This window comes from Coloeus monedula, assembly GCF_965178545.1.
Source record: "Coloeus monedula genome assembly, chromosome: 15".
In the NCBI taxonomy this organism is placed as follows: Eukaryota; Metazoa; Chordata; class Aves; order Passeriformes; family Corvidae; genus Coloeus; species Coloeus monedula.
In genome coordinates this window covers 1707029-1722952 of record NC_138795.1, presented here as the reverse complement: position 1 = coordinate 1722952, position 15924 = coordinate 1707029, and the positions used below count along the sequence as shown (strand labels likewise).

Sequence of the window (15924 nt, the reverse complement as noted above, 5' to 3'; positions counted from 1 at the left end):
GCCAGTCCTGCCTCCCTCCCTCCCTCCCTCCACGGACAGTCCCACACACGGTCCCATGCGAGATCCCACTCCCTGCCACGGCTTGCCAGGTTTGTGTTGGCAGGGTGGGAGCACACCCAGCAGGGTGCCAGGGGACAGCCCACCCTGCTGGAACACTCCAGCTTGGCTTCGCCTGAGCACAGCCCTGGGACACAAACACTTGTGCCCGACCAGCCGGCGCCTGTTTGTTTTCCTCGTGTAAGGAGAGCCGGGCCAGGGCAGCCAGCCTACTCTCACACCTCCTGGGGAGCCCTGGGGTGGGGACAGCACTGTCACACTGCTCCCGGTGCTCCCTGAGCCACCCAGGTGAGGCGAGCGGAGCCGTAGCCCCAGCCCAGGGCTGGATGGGAGGTGCGGGGTGCCAGCAGAAGGGCAGGAAGGAAACAGCTTGTGCTGAGGGAAGGAGCTGTCAGGAAGGAGGACAAGCCCATCCTGCAAGGAACTCGATGGAGCCAGGCTATCCAGCGTCTGAAAAACCGGACTGGAATGGGAAACATGCCTGAGGGAACACCCGTGGTGTGAGCTGGCAGGGAGGAGTTGGGGCTGGGGATGCTGGTCCTGCCCATGGGATGAAGGTGCTGGGGGAGGACGGAGCTCTGCCCTGCCGGGATTCCCTCGGCAGCCACCGGAGCGTGGTTCCTGTCCTGGATCATCCACAATGTGCTGATGGGAGCAAAGCAGCTGTGATGTGTCTCCATGGCTTTGTTGGACGTGGCAATAAGAGTTCCTGCCCAAGGATGGGGCTGAGAACTCCTGATGGTGGAGCAATGCCAGCCCAAAGGGCCCTTTTCTCCTTCAAAAAGCACCTGGGCAAGGACTGAACCCCTGCTGCCACCCACAAGGGAGGAAGGACATCTGTGTGCCCAAGGCTAGAGCCAGGTAATGCCCTCGCTGCCCAGCCGTGTGCGGGTCCCTCCTGTGTCCATGTCACTCCCTAAGCCCATATGGCACAGACCAGCCTGGGAAGGAATCTCCTGGGGTGGCTTTACCCCAGCCACCCACCCAGCCAGTGTCATGAGTTCTGCCTCTCCGTGGGCAGGATGGGATGCAGGCAGGGCAGGCAGGGGGACAGGATGGCCTTTGTGGCACCAGCACTGGCTGGGAGCCAGTGGAGCAAGTGCATGTGGGTTCCTGTGCTGCCCTGTCCAGCCTGTATCAGAAAGGATCCCACAAAGGGACCCAGAGAGAAGGGCTGGAAGTGCCAGAGAGCTTGTCCTGGCCCATGGGGAGTTTTGGATCCAGTCACAGATGCTGCCTGTGACCTGCATGAGTCACTGAAAGACTGAGAGTCCTTTTTCAGTGACACTTTTTGCACACTGCGGGTCAGCCTGGAAAAACCCAGGTGCTGCCATCCCCTCGCTGTGGTCAGGACAAGGCTGAGCTCCCAGTGGGAGCTGGCCAGGGATCAGCCTCTCTCTTCTCAATAGCTTGTTTATAAGGATGCATACACCTCACCAAGCGAAAAAACCAACTTCATGCCGAGTAGCCACTGGCTCCCCATGCCCTAATTTTGGCAACTGCTTCCTCGGTTATATTTTCATTTCTGTTTTCTCTGTCCCCTTTCCCGTGCCTGAGCAGCTGGTCAGGGACGGCAGAGCATAGGGGCAGTGCCGGGACGTGCCTCACCTTGGGATAACACGGCGGGAATCCTGTGTGTTTGCGGACGGGCTGTGGGAACACCAGGGCATCCCCGGGGCTGTACATCGGAGCCGTACCAAGGCCACGGATACACCGGGGACCAGTCCCCGTGATTCACGGCAGGCGGTGTGTCCTCTGCTCTGCCCGTGTGTGCCCTGCTGTCCATCCGCAGCTGCTGCCGGCACAGCGCACCGGGGCTGCGATGGAGCGGGGGACACAGGGAGGGCGGCAGCCGGGGGCCGGCACAGACCGGGGCATCCATCGGCTGCTCTGGCGGATGGGAGCCCGTCCCGGGTGCCGGTGCCGGTGCCGGCGGGGGCGGTGCTCTCGGGGCCAGCCGGTGCCAGCCGGGCCGGCCGCCAGCCCCCCCCGCCCGCCGGGCGTGCGCAGGGACCGCCCCGCTGAGCCTGCGACCGACCGGCTGCGGCTGCTGCGGGCCGGGGCCGGGCCCCCCGGGCGGGATCAGCCCCTCTCGGGATCATCCCCCCGCTCGGGATCATCCCCTGCTCGGGATCATCCCCCGCTCCGGATCCCGCCGTGCCGGCCCGGCCCGTGCGGTGTCACCGCCCGCAGCAGCGGCAGCGCGGCCGCGGCCGGGCACGGCGACCTGCGCAACCCCGCCCGCTCCGCAGGTGAGAGCCGGGGCCGGGGGTTTCGGGGGGCAGAGGCGAGGTTGGGCTGGCTGAGGAGCGGGGGTGACACGCCTGGGGCGCGGGGGGAGCTGCGGGCCCGGAGCCGGCGGCCCCTGTGCGCGGGTGTCGGGGAGGGCCGGGCCGGTCCCCGCGTTACGGACAGGGATGTTGGGAGCCCCGCGTTACGGACAGGGATGCTGGGAGCCCCGCGTTATGGACAGGGGTGCCCGGAGCCCCCCTTAGGGACAGGGGTGCTCGAAGGCCCCCTGTTACGGACAGGGATGCTGGTAGCCGCCGAGGCAGCAGTGACAGCTCAGATGCGGGAAACTGCCTGGGAGGGGGGCTGGGAAAACGAAACCTGCTCCTGCGCTGTCTGCCTGCTCAAACGCTGCCCAGAAATGTCGCGTTTTAGTTTTGCACAATTCCCTTGTCCCACTCAGGTCTCAGGCCAGGGGGGTGAGGGGAGGCAACGAGGTTTCGCCAGCCTGGGAAACGCCCCAGAGCAGCTGTGTGCTCTGGGGATGCTGCTCCAGGGACACCCCCATACTGGCATACCCTGAGCTGCAGGGGACCCCTCCAGGGCTCGGGGAAAAGTCTCAGATCAGGGTTTTCCACCTGCCCCCACTGAATTGGGGTTCTGCTGTCACCCCCAGGCAGAGGACACTGAGTTTGTCCAACAGTTCTTGATGGGAACCCTTCTGCCTGGACACCTCGGGAGCACCCAGAGGGGTACAGAAAAGTCTCCTCCTCCGCATGCCCCATAGCAGCCAATGCCATACCGCAGGCAGGGGAGGCAGCCAGATCCCAGAGGGCAGGGATGACAGCTGGCAGGGTGACGTACCCGTGTCAGGCAGGTGGAGGTCCAATGCCATCTCACTTCGCTTGCTGTGCCAAGCCCAGCTCTCCTCCAGCCCAACAGTGGGCATGTGCCAGGAGGGGACACTGGCCCTGCTCGCAGCTCACAGCTGCATCAGCCACTTGTTAGCTGGACCCGGTGGGAACAGGGAGAGGGGCTGCAGCCTCCGAAGTGGGCACCTGGCATGTTGCAGTCCAGCTGTGGAGGTTGGCGCTGGCTGGGCAGGGCAAAGCCTGCGCTGCTGCTTGTGCCATCTGGCTTTTATCCTGCCAGGCCACCTCTGCCTTGCCTTTGCTCTTCACCTCCTCCTCCGCAGGCAGGCGGGAGGCCTGGCAGCATTCCTGCCCCCGGCCGGGGTCTGGATCCAGCCCAGCTGTGCCTGCGCTGCTGTGGGCTGTGCCCCACCTCCCCGTCTCTCAAGGCCTTCCTGCCAAGAGCCAAGCACTGTTTGTGATGCTCTGGGAGTTGCTCCATCCTCGCTGTATCAGTTAGAGCAGAGCATGTTTCCCGAGAGGAAAACGTCAGGAATCAGCTCAGATTTTCCACAGCAGAGAGGAAAGGGGAGCGTGCCGTGCCACGCAGGGCACTGGCATTGCGTACCAGGGGCCGCCAGTGCATCTGGCAGAGGCATCGGCAGCTCTGCCCACTTCTCCCCCCCCGTCCCAGTGGCTTTTAAAGCAGCTCTCGCTGTCACAGAAACATCTCTTGTTCGAGCACTGCAGAACCAGTCTTTGTACTTTGAACAGGACCCTTGAACGCCAGGCAAGGCGCCAGGCGCCGACAGCCAGGGCAGGGAGGGAACAACAGGCCCCGGCAGCAAGGAGCTGGAGTGGAGGTGGCAAACCCTGCTCTGCTCGTGGTGACTGGTCCCTGCACAGTCCCAGAGCTGGGTGGCAGCTGCCAGGCCCCTACTGGCACCTGGAGGCCCCCTTGCCCGCACCCCAGCCCCACACGTGGTCACCGGAGTGTGGGCACGTGTGTGTGGCAAGTCCCTGCCTGCCACCCGCGGGTGTCTGCAGCCAGCCTGCTCCTGCCTCGCAGCTCTTTATGGTTTTATGGTTTTGGAGCGTCATCCGTGCCATGCCTGGAAATGTGATTGGGTTGAGTGTCCTTGGGGATGTCCTTGGGGATGCCATGGACACAGGGGAGGGAGCACGGGCACTGAGCTGGGTTGGGCACCAGAGCACCAGTCCCAGGGCTGCCTTTGCCACCCCTGCAGTGTCCCGCTGAGATGGCGAGTGCAGAGCCCGACGCTGAGGATGCAGCTGAGGCTGAAGAGGCTGTCTATGAGGTGCTGCCCTGTGACAGGATGGAGCTGAGCCAGCGCCTGGCCGTGGAGGAGCTCATCACCACCGAGGCCAGCTACGTCCACAACATCCAGCTCTGCGTGTCCGACATCCGGGCACACCTCCAGAAGAAGCAGGTGACACGGGGTATCCCCCCCTGCCCGGGCACTGGGGCCTGGAGGGTGAATCTGTCGAGAGCTGTGAGATGCCCATATCAGTGCAGGGAGGTCACCAGGTGCTCACCTTCCACCCTCCTGTGCTCCCCTGACCAGCCAGGGTCTGGGGATGGATGGACATTGGGTCTGACCCAGTACAGCCACCCTGTGACTTTAACCCTGTCCTACTTGGGAGCCCAGAGAGGTCTCAGCATGCCCAAAGCCTCCTGAAACAGAGCATCACTGCAGCTGCTGGGGTGTCCCACGGGGCAGATAGAAGGTCACCAGGAGTGCCTCTAAAACACGTGGTCCATCTCTGATGTATTTGGCTTAGCCTGGGGCATCTTTGTTCCCTTCAGCTGCCCGAGCTTGACCTGGAAGGACTCTTCTCTAACACCAACGACATCCTCCATGTCTCCAGACGGTTTCTGAAGGGTCTCGAGGCCACGGCCGGCTCGGGGCAGGAGCAGCTGCTCTGCATCAGTAAGTGGTGCAGTGCCAGTGGCTGCCCCATGCCCACCCATGTGTGGGGGGTGTGCCAGCCCAGCCCCCTGCCCCGACACCTCCTGCCCCTGCCTCGGCTCTGGGAAGCGCTGGTGCCACCACACCAATGTCCACCCACGGGGCAAGGCTGACCTGCCCAGCCTGCAGACAGTGATGGGGACAGCACCAGGTCCAGCTTAGCAGGGTGCCTGGGGGGAAGAGCACTGCCCTGGCACACTTGGCACTGCTCCGCTGGCTTCACCCTTCCAGCGGGCTGGGGAGAAACCTCCCTCTGAGCCCACGGGGAAGGACCCTCCTCTCCAGCCCCGCTCTCCTTCCCCAGGCACCCTGTTCCAGGAGTTCAAGGAAGAGATGGAGACTGTCTACAAGATCTACTGTGCCAGCTACGACCACGCCCTGCAGCTGGTGGAGAGCTACCGCAGGGACCCTCGGCTGCAGGAGGAGATCCTGGACACCCTGAATGCCACCGTGTAGGTCCCTGCTGCTGAGCCACCACCTCCCTGGCCCTGTTTCACATCCTGGCTTTGCCCTTCTCCTCTCTGGACAAGCTGGCTGCCTGGATCCATGTCACCAGGCTGGGTGTCATATCATGGCCACCACCTTTGTGGCATTTACTGGTGTAATCCCTGGCAGCCTGTCCTGGACTCTTGGGGCCACTTAGTCCATATATTTTATGGTGGACCAAAAATAAGGGACAGGTGGCATCCACAGCTGCTGCCTTCCCAATGCCCAGACTGAGCAGAGAGACACAGGCTGGCCCCAGGGGACCTGCCAAACCCCTCCTGAACTATCAGTGGGGTGACAAAAAATGTCAGAGCCAGGAGAAGCAGGAGTGGCACTGGAGGAACTCCTGGGATTTGCTGCTTAGGGCACAGGCGATGTGATTCCCAAAGGAGAGACTTTGTGATTCCTTCCCTGTGGGTGGAAAGGGAGACACTCTGCCAACACCCTCCCTCCCTGCTGCCCACGGAGCAAGCACTGATCCCGTGTCCCATGGCTGGACAAGCACAGCACTGTTCAGAGAGGCAGGACACCCACCCAGGGCTGGCACTGCCCTCAGGGCTGGCAGGGACAGTGTCCCCCTGCAGCTGGAGGGGAGCAGGAGCGCACAGTCAGAAATGCCCCATGAGTTCTGGGCTGCTCTCTCCGAAAACACTCCCAGAGAAGCCGTAGAGAGCAGCAGAGCAGGAAGGCAGCCCTGCACACCAACCCTGAGCAATCCCTTCTCCGTCAGGCCTCACACAGGCGCGTCAGACCTCAGCTTCTTCCTGGTGATGCCGGTGCAGAGGGTCACCAAATACCCTCTGCTGCTGGGGAAGATCCTGGAGAACACCCCGAGCAGTGCCAGTGCCCACTCAGCCCTGGAGGCAGCGGCTCGTGCCATGGCCCAGGTCAATGCCAACATCAACGAGTACAAACGGCGCCGGGAAGTGGGTGAGTGGCCAGGGGGGCTTGGTGCAAGTGGGGGGCACAGCACCCAGCCCAACCCCAGGGGTCTCCTGGGCATTAATTCCCACTTAAATCAGTTCAAAGCTCTCCTGCCCTCCACTTAATCCTGCCTGGTGGAGCTGCAGACTCCTGGAACTCTCCTGGAATTGCTCTGGTCCTGTCAATGCCACTCTGGGCAAGACCTGAAGGCTGCAGGAGAAGGGTGGCATGGGGGGGCTGAGGACAAAACCAGTCTGTCCACATTCCTGGGGCTGGGGAATGACAGTCCTGCCCTTGGGATAGGAGAAATCAGGCTCTCCACAGATGGAGTTCGCTCTTCTTTTTAGTTTTCCTAGTCCTTTCCTTCTTTGATGTGTCTTGTGCTTATCCTGCTGATCAGCCCCTGTGCTGCTCAGCTTCATTGCCTGCTCAGCCATGAAGTCTCCTCTTCTGATCTCTTTTCCCCATGTTTTGTGTCCTCCCATCCGGGGCAGCAACCAAATACAACAAGGCCGAGCACCTGACGCTGCGGGACCGCCTGGCGCGCCTCAACACCCACTCCATCGCCAAGAAAACCACGCGCCTCAGCCGGCTCCTCATGCACGAGGCTGGCATCGTGGCCAAGGTGGGCAGCCCTCACCCTCTGCCTGCACCCCAGCACCTGCTGCCCCTCCTTGGGTCATTTCTGGGGCTTTTTGCTGCTCCTGAAGTGCCTCAATAGCATTATTGGAGCATGGGGCCAGCAGGAGGTGGGGTGGCTGATGCTGCCTCCTGGTCCTCCATCCTCCCAAGGACCAGGAGGGATGCAGGGACACGCCTCACTCCCCACCCCAGAGCATTGCAGGGCAGCACTTCGGCCCCCAAAGGACCCACAGGATCCTCAGGCTCCCCAGCAAAAAGAAAGACACCCCAGTGTTCCCCAGCACCATGACCACACCAAGAGCCTTGCTGCCGCCTGCACCCCTGCACCAGTGTTTTGACCCCTTTCCAGATTCACAGAGCCCCTCAGGGTCTCTCCTGCCTGTCCCCACCCTGTGAGCCTCAGGCAGGTGCCTGGCTGCTGTTTCAGCCCCCAGTGATGGGCAACAGCCCTGCCCACACAGGTGACAAGCTGGCCCTTGCCTTGCAGACAGAGGACAAGGAATATGATGACCTGGAAGAGAAGTTCCAGTGTGTGGCATCCAGTGTGGCCACGCTGAAGGAGAACATGGCATCCTACCTGAGCCATTTAGAGGTAAAAACCTTGACCAGGGGTTGACTTTCCCCATCCAGGCCTCAGGAGCTGTTCCTCCTTGGGATTGTGGAGTATTTTCAAGCCCTGTGGAAACCAGTGGCTGTTGGGGATGTTCAGGGATTTGCAGCTCAGCTGAAGTGTGCTGTTGTGTCAGGGAGTTGTACAACATCCAAGGATTGCTCAGGTCCAGGGGAGTTTAAACCAAAGCTGAGGCTTTGACAGCACTGGCTGAGCTGGTGTCATTTGAGAATAATCTGTCCTTAAACTTATCATTATATCAAGGTCTTAAATGATTGAAGAGGCCTGGTGTTGTTCAGCCTGGGAATTCTTGCTTTAATAATGTGTATGAGGCAGAAACGTCCCCAGATCAGCCCTGACAACAAATTTCCCTTCTGAAATCACCTGGGTCAGCAGCTGCTACGATTTTCTCATGGAAATCCCTTGGGGCATCTGAGGGAGATGAAAATCTGAGTGCTGGCAGAACACGCAATCCCCAGACACAGCACTATCAGGAAAGCCTCGGGAGATGGCTGAGGGTCCAGCAGCAATTCCTGGGCTGGGAAGACCTTGCGGGAAAAGATTGACAAGGGCTGCCCACACAGGACCGGGGAGGAGGTAAAGGAGTGCGATGCTCCTCCTTTCCAGGCGTTCCTGCTGCCCACCCCACACCAGAGTGACCTGCAGGTGGACGAGGGCCCTGCCCAGCAGTATCGCCGCCTCTCAGAGCGCCTCCAGAGCGCCGTTTTCCCAGAGTTTGTGAGTGCTCCTTCCCTGCACATCTCCATCAGCTCTCCCACCTCCTGCTGGGGCACAGTGGGGCTGGCAGCCAGGAGCTGGGGGCACCCCAGTGTCCCCACAGCCCCCCAGAGCCCAGCTCATCTGCAGTCCCCGACACATGAAGTGAGGGAGCAGCTCCAGGGAAGAAGGAAGGACAGGGACAGAGACAGAACCCCAGCACAGCTCCTGAGCCCACCCAGGGCTGGGATGAGCTGCAGTGTCTGCCTGCTGGGTGCATCCAGGAGCTGGGCTGCCCACAGGGAGATGGGAGAGGAGACCAGAACACCCCAAGGCAGGGGCAGAGAGCCCTTAAATGGGCTCTGGGCAGGAGAGACTCAGCTGAGATTGGTCTGAGCCGTTAGAGGATCCTGCCCAGCTCTTTCCATGGAGCACAAGTTTGGAATTGTGGTGGGCCTGAGTGCACCCTCGCAAGGGTTTGGCATCCTATGTGCCCTCAGGGAAAGATGTCCCAGGTGCTGCCCACTCCACACAAGCCCCCCCACAGTGCCCCAGGCCCCTTCCCCCCTGCCCCTGTGCTGGCAGCTGGTCCTGTCTGGGGGGCTCACGTGCAAATTGGGGTTCTCTCACGTCTCAGAAGCAGCGTGTGGACAGGCTGGTGTGGCAGCCCCTCTGCAGCCTCTCGGACATGCTGGAGGGGCCCCAGCAGCTGGTCAAGAAGCGCCTGGACAAGCTGCTGGACTATGAGGAGATCCAGGAGAGGAAGAGCGAGATGGGCAGTGTGAGCTACGACGAGGAGGCAGCCATGAACACCTACCTGGCCATCAATGACCTGCTGGTGGCCGAGCTCCCCCAGTTTAACCAGGTGGCTGTGCAGCTCCTGGAGCAGATCCTGCGCTCCTTCAGCTCCCTGCAGCTGGACTTGGCTGCCCAGGTCCTGCACCAGGCAGAAAAGGAGCTGGAGCAGGTGAGTGGGACCCCTCAGGCACATGAGCTGAGCCAGACCTGCCTTCTTCAGGCTTGGGAGATCTCTCAGACATCAGGGCACTGCAGGTTTGCTGTGGCCCAGCTGCCCTTGCAGATACACAGCTCCCTGTGGAGCATTTGTAAGGTTCTCTCCTCCTCCCTGCCCAGAGAAAGCCAAATTTTCTCTTCTGCACTGTCCTGCTTTCCGTTTGTGGACACTACTGGTAATTTATTGAAGTGCTGCTGCCTGAGAGATCAGTGTGAACTCTGAGCTCCTGAGAGCTCTGTGCCAGCAAGGCAAGGAGGAGAAAGGCAGCTCCTGGCCTGGGGAACAGCCTCCCTCAACCCCATCCCCTGGGAGGTGCCTCCCTGGACTCCTCACTGCTCAGGACTCTGAGCCTGATGGGTGTAAATATGGGGAGTGAGGGCTGCCAAAAGCCTTGGGGTGAGCCAACAGCCCTGGCCTGAGCCAGGGGCAGGATGGGAGCAATGTGCTGCTCAAAGCCAGAGAGGAGCAGCTTTGATGCCATGTGCAAAGTGAATTTAGTGGCCAGGTCTGGTCTCTTGCTTTCTCACCCCTCTCTTTCCTCCTGCTTCCCTTCTTGCCCTACCCAGAGCTCTTCCTCTCTCAGGGTTCTCCCTGATCTCTGATCTCAGTCTATCTCCACAGCTGCCCCATGGCCACATGCCCCTGCCCAGCTTCTGGAAGGTGGTGGAAGACAGCCTGCAGCAGTCGGGTGCTCAGCTCCGTGCCTTCTGCCAGGCCTTTGAGACCGTCACACCGAGCCCTGGGGCACAGGTAGGGGCTGGGCAGGGCATGTCTTGGGCCAGCTGGGTAAAGAGAGAAATTGAACTGCGGCTTCCCAGTGCAGAAAATCCCCTCGGTGGGGAGGCTGGCTCAGAACGTGGCCCAGGGGATGGCCAGAGTATTTCCCCCAAGCCCCTGGGATGAAACAGCTCAGCTCTACTGGTTCTGGACACTCATCTCCAAACCTGGGGGTCGAGCAGGGAGTGTGAAGGAGTTTCTCCTCTTACCCTGCCCCTGGGATGTGATCCTGCAGGAAGGAGAGCAGGTGCACGTGGAGGGCCTCAGTCTCCTGTGTCTCATCAAATGCTCCCATGTCTCTTGCTCCCCACCAGCCTCTGACCCCTGCTGAGGAGAGGAAGGTCCTTTCCCTCGTGAGCAAGCACGGCCCAGACAAGCTTTACCAAGTGACCAGCAACATCAGTGGCAGCAAGGACTTGGACCTGACCTTGCTGAGGGGACAGATCGTGGCTCTGCTGCAGGGCGCAGACACCAAGGGCAACACGAGCAGGTGGCTGGTGGATGCTGGAGGTACTGTGAGCACTGTGGGCAACCTCTCCCTGCCTTGGCACCAGGGCCAGAGTCACCTGAATCCCCTCGTTATCCTGGATGGAACAGCAGGCCATGGTCTCCTTCCAAGCCCACCTCAGCTTTGCCATCAGCTGTGAGGTTCAGGTGTCCTGACTGATTCGCCAGGGGAGCACTCGTGAAGTGTCATGGCTGGGAAAGGAGAATCCATGCACATGGAAACATGGAATGCATTTTTTTTTGGGAGATTTCTCCTGGATATCCCCTAGTGATGGACTAGTTTGAGCAGGGCTGCTGTGCCATGCCAGGCAACAGCCAAAATGTCATTTCTGTCTCCTCCAGCCAGCCCTGTATATGCCAGGCAGCAGGGCCCCATGACCTGTGTGTGTCCGTGTCCTGCAGGTCCCCGAGGGTTTGTTCCTGCTGCAAAACTCCGGCCCTACAGCCCCGTACAAGTCCAGCAGCCTGCGATGCAGCTGCTGACCCTGGACAGTGGCACAGAGAGAAGGAGACATTCCTACGCATCCCCTGAGGCTCCCAGGCCACAGGTGGCCACCTTCACCCCAACGTTCCAGGTGAGAGTGGGGGACATCCCCGGGGCCATTCCCAGCAACCCCACCAGCTCCCTGCTGGTCCTTGTGTGGGTGGGAAGGTGAACCTGCTTTTCCAGGTGTCCCCCTTGCTGGGACCAGGGTGGACAGGGCAAGAGAACTGTCCTTGGTGGGTCCCCAGTCCCTCCACCCATGGCACTGCTGCGCTGCCCTCTTGGAATTGCCTGTCCTGCCATGTTCTTCCCCCCTTGACTCCCAGCTCCAGCAAGGGCTTCCTCCTTCCTTCCCTGCCATCCCCAGGTGGTCGCCGGCTTCTCCTTCGCAGCCAGGAGCCCGCAGGAGGTGACCCTGCAGGCAGGGCAGCCCGTGGTGGTGCTGGAGCCCCATGACAAGAAGGGGAGCACGGAGTGGAGCCTGGTGGAGGTGAACGGCCAGAGGGGCTACGTGCCCTCCAGCTACCTGGTGACCGTCCCCGTGCAGGACCCCGCGGGCTGGAGCTTGCCCGTGTGAGCGTGGCCAGCCCACACCAAGGGCACAGGATGGGAGCAGCCAGCTTGGCACCTGAGGACACCTCACAGGAGATGCTGGAGGGAGGCAGCCCCTGGCTGGGAAGGTGGTGGGAGGCACCCAGGGGACACGGCCCAGGGACATGGGCACGAGGGTGGCACTTGGGAGGCACCTTTTGATGGGAGGCGTGAGGGTGCCGGGTCCCGTGTGTGTGTGTGTTGGCACAAAGCAAAGCAGCACCAGGGAGTGAGGGCAGGTGGCTGCAGTTATCCAGGGATTTGCTGAAATCCCTGCAAGTGACGAATGCGTCCTGGGGGTGGTGAGGCTGCGCTGCCCCTGGTTAGAGCAGGATCGAGCAGCGAAGGTGCAGCGCTGCAGAGGGATCCTCGGCAGGGCATGGGGCACCTGGGCGCTGAGCACTTGGGCACCTGGGCACTGAGCACCTGGGCACTTTGGGTACCTGAGTACCTGAGCACTTGGGCAGATGGGCACTGAGTACCTGGGCACTTTGGGTACCTGAGTACCTGGGCACTTGGGCGCTGGGCAGATGGGTACTGGGCACCTGCGTGCCCTGTGCCTGTGGCCGCGCTGGGCTGCGCCGCGCCTCGCGGTCGCCAGAGGGAGCGCCGCGCCAGCGCCCAGTGCCCGCTCGGCTCGTACTGGGAGCACTGGTGCGGGGAGCGCGGGGGGACAGCCCGGGGGGTGCGCCCCGCTCAGGGGGCAGAGATCCCCACTCCCGGGACTCCCGGGGCCCCTGCGACCCGCACAGATCCCGGCGGGCTGACAAAGGTCCCACGGAGGAGGTTTTTTTGGGAGAATCAATCCGTGTCGGTCCTGACTCGAGGTTCGGCTTGAGAATGCAGACAGCACTCCCTCCCTCCTTCCCTCCCACCATTCCCGAGGTATCCCAGCCCCGTGCCTCAGTTTCCCCGTGGCTGCGCTGTTAGGAGGTGCTGATGGGGCTGAGGTGGGGAGCCGTGCCGTGGTGTCAGAGGGGATTTCAGGAGCCCCCCGGCAGTGGCGCCGCACGCTGCCCATCCCTCACCCGCCGCGGGCAGTGGAGTACCCGGCTGGCGTCGTCCCGGCTGCCCTGGGCTCCCGGCGCTGCCCGCATCAAAGGTGCCCCGTGCCGGCTGGCGAGCGCTGGCACGCCGGGCCCTTCGCCCTGCCCTGCCCTGCCCGGGGGCTGCAGCACGCCCGGCCACCCACGGGCTCGCCGCGGGCTCCCCGGTGCGGCCGTGGCTGCGGGCTGGGCAGCGGGGCAGGGCTGGCATGTCTGTACCCAGCCTTGAGCAGGTGCCAGGCGGGTGGGGACAGGCCCCAGGCACTGCTCTGTGCGTCCCAGTGGGGCTGGGGGTCTGGTTTGAGGCAGGTGGGGCTCACCCTCCTGTGTACCTGTACCTGTGGGGTGGCTGGGGGCAGCCACCTCTGCCCAGGTGCCCCTGAAAGCCCTGAGGAAATGGTCACCCACACGAAACCTGCGAGGGGACAGCAGTGCCGGAGCTGGGGACGTGTCCTGGGGATGCTCCGAGCTTGGGAAAGGCTGATGGGTTCCTCAGAAAGGGAAAATGGGCAGGCTGGGGGCCGAGGGTCATCGAGCAGGGGCTGTGTGTCTGTGCTTGCCCACAGGGCTCACCCCTCCAGCTCCCTGCAGATGGCTCCTCTGGATTTTTCCGTTCCTAGTCAAATCACACCAGGTCGGGTTTCCCTCCCGAGTCACCTTCCTGCCAGCTCAGAGGGGTGCACGAGCAATCAGCCCTGTGCCGGGCAGCCCTGCCCTGCTCCACAGCCCTCAGGTGCCCGAGACCCTTCAGGGGGTTAAAGGTGACAGTGGGACAAGGAGAGCTGAGAGACTGCTGCTGCCTGCGGCCTGATCCTCCCCCTGGAAGGAGATCTGGGGTGGTCAGGACTTGCCTGGAGATCCAGCAGCGGGTGATCTCTGCCAGGAAGAGGGAAATGAGCGCATGGGGCTCCTCCACTCTTCGGATCTGAAGGGGCGAGATGGGATCTGCAGTTCCCCCAGTCCTGCTGCCAACCTCGGTGGCCAGGGGACCTTCCCCAGGGACTCTGTCCCCAGGACATGGCTAGTGCTTGACTGCAGGACATGGGTGCCTGCATCCCTCCCTTCTCCCTTGAATTTGATGCCTTAAGAGGCCTCCTAGACACAGAGACTGGACAGGAGTAAGGGAATACAGGCAGGGATTTATTTGAAAGGCCTTCAAAGGTACCCCTGGGGGCCAGAGGCCACTGCCCAGATGGACCCCAAGGTGGACCCCAGGTCACAAGTTCTTCACACTTTTATAGGTTTGGTTCATTTGCATAGCAGGGTTAATTCTCCAATTAATGCTTCAGTTAATGATGTAATTTCCCCAAGCTTGCCCCCCTTTAGAGGCTCTTTAGTTTATACTTTTTGGGCCTAGGACGGTCTGGGTGACCTCGGAGAGCAGACCCAGACAGGCTTTGTTATGTCTGCCCAGCACAGAGAGCAGAAATGAACAGGCTACGAGAAACTCCAGAGTCGCACACTGGGCAGTGCAGGATTTGAAAAACAGAAAAGTTAAAACCTGAGGCATCATTTCCCCCCCTTTAGAGGCTTGACAAGGCCTCTATCTTGTCGAGACTCTATTCCAAACTCACTGCACTGCTGCTGCCCTGAGCCTGGAAGTGCCCTCTTGGAGTCACCGGAGGGCACGGGGCTCTTCCAGCCCAAACATGAGGGGGGATAAAGGGCACGAGCGTGCCTTTAAATAGCCTGTCAAGGACAGGCTCTCCCAGGAGGAATGCTCTGGCTGGCCCGGTGGAACATGCCTGTGGCTGGGGGCACGGGGGGACAGCTGGGCAGGGCCGGCTGCTCGCCACGAGGGCAGGTCAAGGTTAGGCATGGCCCTGGCCCGGTGCCACCGTGCCACGGCTTGGCACCGGGGAAGCAGAGCTGTGCAAACAGGGAAATGAATGCCAGGCCAGGGTTTTGCCGTGCCCGGGGCTGATCTGGAGGTGGCAGCGGAGCCAGGCAGGCGTTGCTGCCTGCGACCTGCCCGTCAGCCCGCACGGAATTTGGCACCGGCACAGCCTGGCTGCCGGAGCAGCCTCCGGGGCAGCTCCGGTTGTCCCGGAGCGGCTGCTGCACTCCTGTCCGGGCTGATTCATATCCTGGACGTGCAGGCATTTGGATATTGTCCACCCGCGGGGTGTGACAGCGCACGGCTGTGTCCCCAGGGCGCGGGGTGCCAGCCCGGCCACGTGCCGGGAGCAGGACGGGGCAGCTCTGCGTGGCTGCTGCTCCCTGGGGACACGGCGGGGCCACGAAGCACATCCCAGGTGGAGACCCCGGGATGGCAGGAGGCTGGCTGAGTGCCCAGGTGTCCGTGTGCCCGTTGGCTCTGCTGGGACACCCCGGCGGCAGAGAGGTGTGAGAAAAAGCAGCTGCCAGGCGAGCCCCAAGCCCAGGCTCCCAATCCCGGGCCTGTCCCCTCACCACGGGGTGCAGAAGGGGAGAGGGCAGGAAAGGGGAGGAGTGGGGAGCCAGGAGGAGCAGAGTGGCTGCCCTGGGCTGAAGGGCACAGCCAGCCCGAGTGGCTTTGGGCACGGAGCTCGAGTTCCCCCCCCCCGCCAGGCTGAGCTGGCTCCGAGCAGAGCTGCACTGTCCCAGCCACCTGCCCGTGTGCGGGAGCAAGCGGCCCCCGAGCCCCCGGGCACCCTCGCTGGCCCCTCGTGTGCCAGCCGGGACCAGCGTGGCCCGAGGAAGGGCTGAGCCAACCTGGGGCTGCGGAGCAGGAGGCGAGGTGTGAGCAGCAGCGCTCGCTCCAGGCTGGTGCAGCTGGCACCTGAATTGTCTAATAAAGTGTGAAATTGCTTTCATGCTCTGCTACCTTTGCTGTGCTGGACCGTCATTACGGCCCCCCCTCGCCGCCCGCACCGGCTGCCGCCGTGTCCCGCTGTCAGACGAGCCCCGGGCCGCAGCCGTGCCTGGCACAGCCCCGCAGGACCCCTGTGCCGGGGGCTGCGGCTGGTGCCCAGCGTCCCCTCCGGCCCTCTCAGCCCCTCCGCTGTGCCCACGCCG

The 15924-nt window shown here is 62.3% G+C and overlaps 1 protein-coding gene across 1 annotated transcript; it reads left to right on the top strand.

Moving 5' to 3' along the window:
• Positions 1–2149: 2149 nt before the first annotated feature.
• Positions 2150–15722, top strand: ARHGEF37 (Rho guanine nucleotide exchange factor 37). Its single transcript, XM_082291218.1, has 13 exons — positions 2150–2309; positions 4385–4588; positions 4966–5089; positions 5433–5580; positions 6345–6544; positions 7033–7163; positions 7668–7772; positions 8418–8528; positions 9145–9474; positions 10144–10272; positions 10614–10809; positions 11209–11381; positions 11658–15722. Exons 2-13 carry the CDS (start codon positions 4397–4399, stop codon positions 11865–11867), a joined length of 2049 nt encoding a protein of 682 aa, XP_082147344.1. The 5' UTR covers positions 2150–2309; positions 4385–4396; the 3' UTR covers positions 11868–15722.
• The last annotated feature ends 202 nt before the right edge of the window (positions 15723–15924 follow it).

Bases quoted from the DNA above. Each gene is read 5' to 3' on its own strand.
- ARHGEF37 (XM_082291218.1), top strand. From the start codon at position 4,397: ATGGCGAGTGCAGAGCCCGACGCTGAGGATGCAGCTGAGGCTGAAGAG. The intron at 9,475-10,143 runs GTGAGTGGGACC...CTATCTCCACAG, and splicing joins CAGAAAAGGAGCTGGAGCAG to CTGCCCCATGGCCACATGCC. The intron at 10,273-10,613 runs GTAGGGGCTGGG...GCTCCCCACCAG, and splicing joins CACCGAGCCCTGGGGCACAG to CCTCTGACCCCTGCTGAGGA.